The sequence below is a fragment of the Dermacentor albipictus genome, chromosome 6 (genome assembly GCF_038994185.2).
Source record: "Dermacentor albipictus isolate Rhodes 1998 colony chromosome 6, USDA_Dalb.pri_finalv2, whole genome shotgun sequence".
NCBI lineage: Eukaryota > Metazoa > Arthropoda > Arachnida > Ixodida > Ixodidae > Dermacentor > Dermacentor albipictus.
In genome coordinates this window covers 132,024,657-132,036,870 of record NC_091826.1, presented here as the reverse complement: position 1 = coordinate 132,036,870, position 12,214 = coordinate 132,024,657, and the positions used below count along the sequence as shown (strand labels likewise).

Genomic DNA, 12,214 nt, shown 5'->3' with positions numbered 1-12,214 from the left:
TCTCCATTTCAGTATAGCACGCACTGTGACTGGCTGACGAAAGTATTTACTGTGTGGCATGCCCTTGCCGTTAGTTGGTTATTTCCTCCAAGTGATTTGAAAGTATTGCCCTGAACTTTGTAAAAAAGTGTGTAGAACACAAGTGCACAACACTCCAGTAATTTCATTGCAATCCTTATCCTGTAGTTTAAAGCCCATACACTATTTGCATTTTGACAATTGTCTTGACAATTGATCGATCACTAATGTGAAGTTCTTTCTTGGTTTTGCTCTAGAAGCAGCTTAAATCATGACTGCATGCAATTTGCTTCAATATTACAGTCTCACAAAAGTGCTATTTCTGTTCCTGCTTTTATTAATGTGTCCAGGTCCTTTGTGGTTTGCTCTTCATTTTCAAGTATAACAAGCTGAGTCCAGTGTCTGTGCAGCATTGCAATGCCTCCCTGGCTTCCAGCAGATGTGCTTCATTGCACAGTAGAACCTTAATATAATGAACATGGATATAGTTATTTATTAGCTATGATGAAGTGAGTTTGATAAATTTCTTACTGATATCAATGTGCAGCAAATATGTCCATAATGAATATTGGATATGCAACTTTGATATAACAAGGTTTTCCTGTACTAGTGGAAAGTGTGCAGATCAGTAGAACTGTTGTAAATGCGAAAAACAGTGAAAAAGAATACATATACCCATAAAGAAGACACGAAAGACACGGGCAAGCACTACTAGTACTAACTGTTTATTCCAATCGACACACCCTCCGATTTTACAAAGTGAGCCATGCACAAGTGTCGCATCCCTTTTTTCCATGCGAAGGTGATAAACTTGAGTAAAAACTAAAAAAGGTGAACAAAACTGCTGCCTGCTTTAGATAGCAGAATTCAAGAAGTTCAATTCGGCGCCGTGCAAAAGCATAGATACTTTGCTTTCATAGATAGGTGAACTTTTGTGGATATGGAATGCTGCTAAAGCCACTCGAGCCGTGGGGTTTGCAGACTTGCCTAAGATAGTGGTGCCAGAAGAAAGTGCCTCACAACCACACGCAATATGGGCAACCAAATGCGCATATTTGTCCTCTTTTTTTTCTTTTAGCACATGCTTCCTGAACCAGTTGTTGATGCACCGTTCAGTGGGGTCGACGAATACATTTGCATGCTTCGAAGGAACTGAATATATGACTCTTGTCACACACCCTATGTAGGGGTGTTCATGCCTGGTTTTGCAACCTCGCTTGCTGTCAATGCAAATCTGAGGGCAGAACCTGGAAAGTTTCTTAGGAGCCATAAAAACCACAGGAATACGATGCCTGTTCGTGACCTTGTTCAGGTCGTGCAAGACCTTGTGAATAAAAGGCATTACTAAGGGCCTCGCCGTCCGTTGCTGGGTCTTCGTGCTTTCCGTTCCGGCTTTGTTCTTTACCCTTTGCAGGAGAGAGATTCGGCCACTGCACCAACAAGCAACTCAAGAAATCCCGCTTGCCAATAGGCGACCAATGTGATTGTCAAAGCTATGCTGCATTGTATGTGGGCACGATTTTGGGAGTGCAGCATCCAAGCACTGAAATGCGATGCCCCTTTTTACTATTTTTGAGTGGGCAGAGGCAAAAGGCAGAAGACCCGTCTTGACCCATGGGAGGTACTCCCAGCATATGTGGTGTGCCCGAATCCTTGGCCAAAGATCCAGGAATTGTAAACCCTCAGTGCCAGGCAATTCATGAGTGAAATTCAAACCCTGCCCCCCTTGTTTAAGAACATCTAAAATACTCTTAGGGGATGTAAGGTCATCTTGCAGCTCTAAAATAACTAAAAAGTCATCAACGTACCTAAACACCTGAAGAACCTTCCCACTGTTGATGACTTGTTCCCCTTGTTCCTTTCCGTCTTTATTTGCACCAAGCGATTATACTTATGGTCTACTCAGTGAGGTTGCAAAACCAGGCGTGAATACCCTTACATAGGGTGTGCGACAGGAGAGGAGTCGTATACAGTCGAACCCACTTATACCAATATTCAAGTGCCACGAAAATTCTATTGTTATAACTTATAATTGTTCTAACCGGGTTGCACGAAAAAATCAAAATAGGGGGACGGCAGAGCTGATGTGTGAAAACTATATTAGCAGGGAGGCCAGTGCCCCTCCCCACCACTTTCCTCCGCCTGGCTGCTGATTGTGTTCGCTCGTTTAACTGCTTACTGGGCGCTCTGATCGCGTGTAACAAGCCACGGCTGTCGGCATTAAAGAATGGCACTGCTATAACAACTGCAAAGAGGTGTCGCGGGTGGCAAGCGACCTGCAAGCACCCCCGAGGCATCACTTTGGTGGCCCCAAAAGGGGCCTTTTAAATATTGCGAGAAGGCTGCCACAGCAGCCTGTCAACTTGAGAAATCCAGAAGAAATCGGAGGCAAGATCACCACAAGCATCTCACCACGTACTTGTCACTGGCTTGCACGAGAAGAGCCTATGTCCGTCAGCCATGCATGCTTTACACAAAGCTTGCCGGCATCCTTTTCCAAGGCATCCACGCGCTCCACGTAGTGCAGTGGAAGGTTCCTCGGGAAAATTAAGCCCCGGAGGGACTGAATCATCTGCCAGGCATCCTGTGAGGACAGTGTTGAGGCAGCCTGCCCTACTGTGTCATCGCTGCCGTCGTCGCCATCGCTATCCGATCCAAGTATGGTCATGATGATCATCTCATCGGTTAGAAGCACTTAGTTTCTAAATGTATAGACGTGCACTTTCTTTTCACTGACAACGGCGTGCACTGCCGATGATCAGTGGGTGGATCAGCCATGTTCCATTTCGGTGGAAAGTCAAGCGAAGTTGAGAAACCGCGTGGCCAGGAATGACTTAGACACAACCAACAAAAATCAACGCGAGCGATTAAGCTGTTCGCACCACTGCACTGAATGAGGAGCCAGTGAGCAACATGTGAGCAATCTTCTTGCGGCACAGTTGGCGCAGTCCATTTGTGTTTCAGAGGGTGGGGCGGCATAAAGCAATGGGCACAGACCATTCATATTCGGAGGAGTGGAAGGGCGACGGGAGAGAGCTGCACGGAGATGGCTAAAAAATGAGTGCGCGGCAGCTGTTGGAACAGCGGCCCATCATGCAGCGGCTCGAATTTCTCGTTTTCGTTTCAAGGATTTTGCATTTCACTACTTTTCGGCTCGGACCCCAGCAGCCAGACTTCATCATTATAACCGATAATGCAGTGTCAGGGCATTGTAGTATACGGGGGTATTTTACCATGGAAAACATACAAAAGTCGACGGTGCAGTAGCTTCTCATTTTTGTAACCAATATCTTGTTAAAACCAATATCGCTATAAGTGGTTTCAACTGTATTCACTTCCCTTGAAGTGTGCACATCGGCCAAACTGAACGGTGCATCAACAACCGGCTCGGGGAGCATGCACTGAAAGTTAAGGAAAAATAGGACAAATGTGCACATTTGGTTGCCCATATCATCGCGTGTGGTTGCGAGACACTTTTTTTCTGAGACCACTTTCTTAGGCAAGTCTGCAAGCTGCACAGCTCGAGTGGCTTTGGACGCATTCCATATCCACATAGATACACCTGTCTGTGTAAGGGAAGCATCCATGCTCTTGCACAGTGCCAAACTGGACTTCTTGAATTCCGCTGTCTAAAGCAGGCAGCAGTTTTGTTCACCTTTTTTAGTTTTCACTCGTGTTTATCACCTTTGCATGAGGAAAAGGGGTGTGACACTTGTGTGTGGCTCATTTTATAAAACCTGAGGGTGTGTTGATTGGAATGAATGGCTGGTAGTAGTGCTTGTCTGCGTCTTTCATGTCTTCTTTATGTGTATTTTTTGTGCTGTATATTGGAATTTACAATGACCACCTAGCTCAGCAGACAGCAACAGACTAGATTGTCACTTTCCTTATCGGTGCCAAGCTCTGAGAATTTATTCACTCACCACGTTGCACTGTGCAGCAGAAGTCATCCCTGTGACAATCGCCTCTCAGTGTGAATAAAACGGCGTCCGAGGTCAGCGTGGCTTGTCATCACCTGTGGGACTTTGGCCAGCGCAGCTCTCCTTCGATGAGCTGTTTGCAAGCCATGTCTAACTTTTCTGTCGCTCACTTAACACGAGATAGTTGCCATTTTTAAACAAATTTCAGAGTGATTTTTTTAGCCTACTAGGAACATGCACTCTGTGCTACAATATTTGCTGTGAAGAGTGCTCTGTCCTTGTTTTGTGTGTTTCTGTTTCGTAGTTGTTTGTATATATTTTTTGCATTTGCCTGTTAGTCTTTCTGATTTGCCCTCACCTGTTGCATCCTCTGTCATACTCGCCATCTCCACTGGTGGTGTACCTAGCATAATGTGTCGCAACATTTTCCCTTTCTTTTGTATTACACGTGTTGTGTTTGTGCTGGTTCTTTCTGCCAGTACTGTTCTTGCCTCAATGTCTCTGTTCCATTTGTTCTTTGAATGAACTATTGCCTTTCCTATTATCTTGTGTGCAGTGCATTTTTTTTCTTTTGTTTGCTTGTCTTCAGTGTTTCACATTCTTATTTTTCAGTGCAGCAGGCATGTCCTTTCAGTTATCCTGTCTAGTGCTCCCGTTTTATGTTTAAAAAGAAGTTATGGTACTTTACACACACTAGGAGCTGTTAGTGCAGTGCGACAGGAAGCTGCAGTGCCGCTAATGACAGCTGGTGGACGTATTTTCAGACAAAGCGTGCAGATTTTGCACCGTTATGTTCATTTGCTTGCATGGAAGTTTTTATAAGTTTTGTCTAACGCAGCTAGATTCTATGTCTTTTTTTGTTGATTGTCATAACTAACATTTAGGCTGCCTGTTTCATCTCTGATGTGTTATTAATAGTAAGAATATTTAGTGTGTTATGCTAAAGTTCACTAATAACTGAACTAATGTGCTGCAGGATAGTACAAGGAAGCTTTCGGCAGCTGGTTTTCTTGCCTGTGCAGGAAGGCTAATGCATAAAATATAACTTTGAATCAGGAACTCTGATGTCAAGATGTGATTCTTATGCACCAACTTCAAGGTAGCATAAAATAATATTTTCGCGTGATTGTACAGTGTGAGTAGAACATGTTAATAAACTGCTCAAATATTATACCTTATGCTTGAATTAATGTACAGGTAGTCTTAAAGAAATTGCAGCTTGTTGAGTTCACTTGTGAAGTACATGGCAGCGAGGATGGCATGCAGCACCTTTATTTTTGTCAAGGAGATGGGGAAACCCTGTTGACAATGCCTAAGTGTCAGGTCAGGATTCTGAAGCTCTTGAGCATTGCCTGAAACTTGTCAAGTAACAGCCTTGCGTGCAGTCTTCTTTTGACAACAATGCTTTTGGTATGTTGCTTAAAGCTCTCGGGTCATATTTTTTACTGATAACTTTTGTGGATCCTTTCACTTTGACCTGATGTAGCATCTGGTGCGGCAACCCACTAGAGGGGCCAGCATTCTTTTCTCTGGCTTAGACAACCAGTGACCACTAAATGTGATGTCCTCGAAAGCGATCAGTTTAGTTTTCTTCACAGAGGAGAAAGTTGAGAACTTAGCTCAGTCACTTAAGGCAGAACGACCGCCATCCAGCTGACCGTAACAGAGTGACAATGAGAGGCCCGGTGCAGTGTTGGTGAAAAGCAAACTTTGTGGTCAAAGAAAGAAAAGTTTGTCATGGTGGTCAGTCTACCATTCAAGTTAACCTGCAGGCTAGCCTACGACTGCAAGAGGCTGTTCCAGTTAAAAACTGAAACTGCTGGAAGCTTTAAAGTGACTGTCTGTCACTCGGAACATGTTTTTAGACTGTGATGGGAATGAGAAGACTTCCATTGTATTGATGGAAATGGGCATGCTTGCACTGCATAAACTAAGAACTATATTTTCAGTTAAGCTGTAAAAGTAGTGCCACACTGAAGTGACATTTCTTGACAGTGAAACAGTGTCAACCAATCTGTGCAGTCGTGTAGCCAAAAACCCATGCAGGGAGAGGTATTTTGCTTGGATATAATGTATTGCGTGTAATAGTATTTTATGCTCTTCTAACTTTTCTTTGCGTCGGAGAGTAATTTCTTATGTCCATTTAGTGTGTTGAAAAGCCTCCTTGCAGATGAATGGAGTGGTGTACCGATGGGTCATCGGGTATGCCCTCTTGACATGGAGAGTAAAACAGTGCGAGTATAGCATGATTGTGGGAGTGGTGTAAGGGTCACTGTATATTTTATTATGTTGAAAATGCTTTGTCTTTTAAGAAGTGTTAGCATCATCACAACACCAGTGTAGCTTCTGCTTAAGCATAGCACAGAAGGCTTGAATTGACTATACAGACGGCGACTAAGAAACGCATGAGATTTAGGTAATCAATAAAAAGCAAAACAAAGAAAGCTAAGAACTTGTGAAACAGATTACAAGTCGGGGACACCTATTACGTTTATAATTTCAGTGTCTAACTCAAAGCAATGCTGAACCTCGATGCACTTCCAGTTTCTCGCTTTCCCTGGGATGGCATGCTTGCTGTCTTGTGGAGAGGTCTGCTTGAGCTGCGGCTCTGTTTCAGTGCCCTGCTGACATGGCTGTCGCACAGCTGAGAGCCAGTCTCGTTTGCAGGCACTGCGGTGGCAGGTATCAGGCGGCCGTTCCACGCACGGGGCGAGACGTTCCACTGCGACTGCTGCGAATACACCACGCGCCACAAGTGGAACATGGTGGTGCACGTGCGCACCCACACGGGTGAGCGGCCCTTTCGGTGTGGGGTGTGCCCCAAGTCGTTCTCGCGCAAGAACGTGCTTGAGGAGCACATGCACACGCACACGGGGGCCCGTCCCTTCCGCTGCTCCCTCTGCCCAGTGGCGTTCGCACACAAGAACTCGCTCGTGACGCACCTCAAGCGCCATGTGGGCGAACGGCCCTTTGCGTGCCCAGAGTGTGGCCGGTCGTTCACCGGCCGCTTCTCGCTCAACCGGCACCTTCTGTCGCACGCACGCTCGGCACCTCTGCCCTGACTTTTGAAGAGGTGCTACGATGGAAGGAAGCTCTGCTCTCTTTAGCCCTCGTAGTTGGCTCAGCCAACTGTGGCCCGAGTACCAGGACATGATGCACATTATTCGGTAACAGAGCTCTGGGACGGCGGAACACAAGCATGGCTAACAGATGAGACCACCCATTGCAGCTGAGCTTTGTGTTACACCCGCAGGTAGGGCAGTGCAGGAGGCTTAAAAGGCAAGCAACAGAGGCAAGTGTCTGTGCAGTTGTACTCATTGTCATGCAGTGAAACGAAAAATTGGCTCATTCAGAGAACAGCATTACGTTACGAGTTGTACCAGTGTCATCTGTTTGAATGCAGAGCCATTTTGTTCCAAGCTGTGTGAAAGATCTTGATAGGATCTTGTATTGTCAAGAATGCCACTTTTTCCCTGAGCGGTTGGTTGAACAAAGTCTGGTTGAACACATTGCTTTCGTGCTTGTCTCTAGCCAGTGCTTATTTTTCGTCTTCCAAGTCATTCTAGTGCTTTATTCTTCAGTGTCCAGAATGATGCATGACAAAAGAGTTGTGGTTTGAGCTAGTTGACACAGCTTACACAACAGCTACGTGCACATTGTTTCTGAGAGTGCAACATATCAAAATTACAGAAAAACGGAGCCAAGATGGCACACCGACACATAGGAAGCACCAGAACATGGATCACCTGTGGCAATTTCATCTGTGGCATCTACAGAATGACGTATCAAAGTATTGACTGGAGATCGTCATGTTCATGAGGGCTCTGCCTTTCAGATACTATACCTATTGTCCTGAAAGTTATAACACCAAATGTTTATTTTTTTGCCACCATTGAGGTTGAAATTTGGAATGCCTTATTCTGTGCATTTGCCTCCAGCAAATTATGCCACGTGCTCCTTTTTTATTGTCACCAAAAAAAGGTCACACCTTGCACCTTTATGTCTCAAAGGAGAAAGCGCGACAGGATTCGTCAGCAGTGAAACCGGTTGAAGAAGACAACTTGGTATGAAACTTAGCAAGTTGATGAAGCGTTTTATTTCTGTTGCCTTATGCCTTTTGCACTGTAACACTCAGGTGACTTGGATATGAAATGGGGGAACACCTGTACTTCTATGAGTGTCCAAACACATCTTAACCGAGGATGCTCATTTGAGGTAGCTAGTGCACTGATTTCTTCCACACCATTCACCGTATTCACAGGGAACAACATATTCTATTTCATTACAATATATATTGTGCTTCCTTGTGTTAATCCATACTTGCAGACCTTGTGTATTTTGCAGATGTATTTTTTGTGAGCATGGAAACGTAATGAACAATTGCATCAGCATTTCCTTGTATAAATGCAACTACACACTGTGAATTCTCAAGTCAAGGAGATTAAGGTCGTCATTTGTTCTTGTTTAGAACTACTGTTGCTTTGATTTTTCCTTCTCACCTCGGCCATTGAGCCTATGCAGAATAGCGGGACGCTGTTGCCATTCAGCTATATTTATTGTCACTTCAGTTTATGATGCGCTCCATCATGCATTTGCAGTGCCTGCAGTAAGTGCTTCTGTGAAACTGAACTTGTCTTCTTACATGTGCGATGTGAAAGCCTTGCGAAATTAATTTGTTCAGAACTGCTTGCATTTAAGTTACTAAATTTTCAGTCTGGCTTTTTGTTTCATTTTGTTTGTTTGGTTTGGTTTTTTGTTTCAGACTGGCATATTTGTTTTCATGCATGACTCTGCAGCTATGAACGGTGTGTTAGTATTTTAATAAATGCCTGTTCCTCACTTGCATTCCATGCAGTTCTGATTACACTTGTAATCGCTTATTTACCGAGAGACAGACTGCATAAGTTGGTTGTGATCACGTCATTTGCTTTTGTGCTCAGGACCATTTCATATCCTGGCATTATGAATATGGCAAGCAGGCTCTTTCCAAATATGTGTTGGACGGAAGCTCTGATTGGTGCAATTGCATGTGTATCCTGTACAACTGTCCTGTGATAACAGAACCTGAATACTTCTTGCCCTATCGACACTCCTTCTTCTGCAGTTAATTTAGGGTAATTTCAATCTGTGGAGGCTCTGCCTGGTTTTAGCATGAATTACTTGGATGCGTTAGCACATATTGTATATAGTGAAGCCTTGTTTATCAACTTGCATCTCTGTTCATAATAACCTATCAACACTATCATTCACATATTTATGCCTCATCTAATGTATTTATTGCTTGGTGTTTATCCAACACTGTGGCCCATTGTCAAGTAGTTCGCAATAATTTTGTTGATGCATTGGCAGTCTCCATATGTTCCTTTATGCTGCAAGTTGGCAACCCTTCTGAAGGAGCACGGCCAGTGAGCAGGCCGCAAATATTTGCCGTAAAAAGCTAATAATAAGCAAAGCTGCCTTGACAGCAACCTTTCATGGAACCTACAAGTTGTAGCACTAGTATTGGATGGCAAGTACTAGTGCATTTAGACATATTTAACCAAGGCCTGTTATTGGGCCTGCATAGCCAGCAACTCCCCACTAATCATGCTCCCAGGATTAACAAGGTTTCCTGCATGGCTGTTGTATGCAATCTGGAGTGGCAAGCATGTCGTGAGCCTGATATTTTTTCTAAACCACTGACACTTTGCTCCATTCCCGCTTAGCTTTATCAGCAGTGTCAACTCTTTACAACCAGGCACATGTAACTGTGGTGAGCCTCGTGGGCTGCCAGCTTCTGTTCTTAACTGTACTCCATCTTGGTAATCTCTTTCAGCATTGCCGAAGCTATAGCATATGTTGAGGCTGCGCTGGTACATCATGGTACTGCACTAGGGCCATTACCGAAACACTGCTTCACAACTTTGACCTTAATGTGCCACTGGTAAACTGGGGGGAAAGTGGTATGTTTGAATCTAGATATTGTCACATTGGTGTAGCGATAATGGCGAGCACGATCTACGAGTGTGTCAGCTATTTATACATGACTCTGTACATTGAAGAGTATGCCGAGCCAGCTCTTGTGCTTCCTTAATCGGGGAGTACTACTGAGCATGAAAGCTTTACAAGTGGTTGTTGCACCCAATTGCGCTATGCTTCTCTATTAAATAAATGCCTTTGTAACACACATCTGGTGATTGTGTTTTATTTCAGTATGTGCTTAAGGTGAGTTAAAGCATTGTAGAAGCATGACTACATGCAGCTAGTCCCACCACCAAGGCAAGCTCCTCTGAGACAAAGCATCATTTCCTTTGAGAGCATGCTGGTACTCTTGGGATATAGACCCTATGTTTGCTAGATCTTTTGAGGCATTGTTTGGTTCTTGGCAACTATCAGTGCTGCCACACATTGCAATCAGTCCTCAGCACTGGCTCTTCTACCCCACACTGGCCAGAAATTGCCGCTGGCCTATCACATTGTGGAGGCCCATTTCCCTTTCAGCTATACTTCGTATCACTAGGCTTCAAGATTGTAATAATAGCAAATCAATTCTGCGGAAGCCTGCAAGGTGTAGGAAAGGGCATGAGAGAGAAAAATTGGTGAAGCTACAGAGGAAACACATATGGGTTTCTCAAGCCTCGCAGTGAAAGAGGAATTTGTCCTGGTCCGGGACTCAAACCCAGGACTAATGCCTTTCTGGGGCAGTCGCTCTACCAGGTGAGGTAACCAGGAGGTTGGCCGATCGCAGAGTGAGGGCAAATTAACAACTTGAGACACTGGCACACTGAATATGGCAAATCACTTCTATGGAAGCTCGCAATGTGGAGGAAAGTTAGCTGAGATGGTAGAGCGGACAGGTGTTGGTGCTGGGTTTAAGTCGCAGACCACGACGAATTTTATGCGAAGCATATTACGAGAGCTCAACCCAGCTCCTCAGGCGCGGCGGTGTCGCCTTCAATACCACGTGACACCGTGACGTCACGACAGAGGAGAAGTGGCTTTGGCTCAACTCTTGCAAGATGGGCTAGGTGGGAATCGAACCAGGGTCTCCGGAGTGTGAGACGGAGACGCTACCACTGAGCCACGAGTACGATGCTTCAAAGCGGTACAAAAGCGCCTCTAGTGAATGCGGTGTTGCCTTAGAAACGAGCTGTTTCTAACGCTCAGGCGTGCGTCGCTTGCTCAGGCGCACATTTCGTTGCCGCGCCGAACGCTGCGTTGCTCGACGCTCACCGCGTCCAATGCGGGGCGCGTAGTCGCTGCGCCGTAGCCCATTGTAATGGCGGGTCGACGGGAACGCTGTCGCGTTCCACTCTTGAAGGCGAAGCAGAGTAACGCATGAGTTGTTTCTTCGTCTAGCCGAACCAAATATAGCCAAGCAACAGCAGTTCACCAGGCTAAACAGTGGTTCAACAACTAAAATAAAGGCTAGTATGCTTTGCATCCTGGGCTTAACCTTACCTAAGCCACAGTCATTTTTTTTTCTTCAACTGCGAGGCTTTCTTTCCTAGAAATCTGTATGGGTTTCCTTTGTGTCTTCTTGCTACAATTTGAGTGGATGCCAGTTTTTTCCTTTTCGCGTACCTTCCTCCACCTTGTGGGCTTCCGAAGAACTAATTCGCCATATTCAGTGTCCCACTGTCTTGACTTGTCGATTAATTCGCCCTCGCTCTACACTCAGCTAGCCTCCTGGTTAGCTTAGATGGTAGAGCGACCACCCCGAAAAGGTGTTGGTCCCGGATTTGAGTCCCAAACCAGGACAAATTTTTCATCAGCTGTGAGGCTTTCTTCCTGAGAAACCCGTGTGGGTCCCCTTTGTAGCTTCATGCTACAATTTGGGTGGATGCCAATTTTTCCCTTTCAGGATTGTAATGAGTAGTCAAATAAAGGAATGTTGCTTTAAGTCATTGGCTTAAAGCGACATTCCTTGTTCTACTACTCATCATTTCAAGTTTCCATCTTCCTTTGAACTTCTGCCTTGCTAAGCTTCAACATTAATTTATGTGACGCTCCCTCCTAGTCTGTCTTTTTTTCTTGTCGATGCGATGAAGCCAACTGCACGGCTATCAAGTGTCTGCAATCGTTCAGGATTCGCACAAAATTTATTCCACCATCTGCAACCATGCCACCATGTGAAACTCGTAATTTAGAGGGTAGAAAGACTGCCCCAAAAATGCTATGGTGCTGGGTTCCATCCCTTGACCAGGGTGGTCTTCGAGAGCAAAGCTCCCATGTAAGTGCTCTTTGTAGCCTTTGTGTTACTTTCAAGTGGATTACTGTTAATGCAGAGCTATATT

At 44.9% G+C, this 12,214-nt stretch overlaps 1 protein-coding gene across 3 annotated transcripts in view; it reads left to right on the top strand.

Annotated features, from left to right (window-relative positions):
- Window positions 1-8,783, top strand: part of LOC139061371 (gastrula zinc finger protein XlCGF8.2DB-like) — a 34,188-nt gene extending 25,405 nt beyond the window's left edge. For all 3 annotated transcript variants that reach the window (XR_011515404.1, XR_011515402.1, XM_070541338.1), the window contains exon 3: window positions 6,606-8,783. Coding sequence is in view for 1 of the 3 variants with exons in the window: in XM_070541338.1 (XP_070397439.1) it covers window positions 6,606-7,000 (395 nt within the window). In the remaining 2 variants the exon portion in view is untranslated. The remainder of the gene's footprint in view (window positions 1-6,605) is intronic.
- The last annotated feature ends 3,431 nt before the right edge of the window (window positions 8,784-12,214 follow it).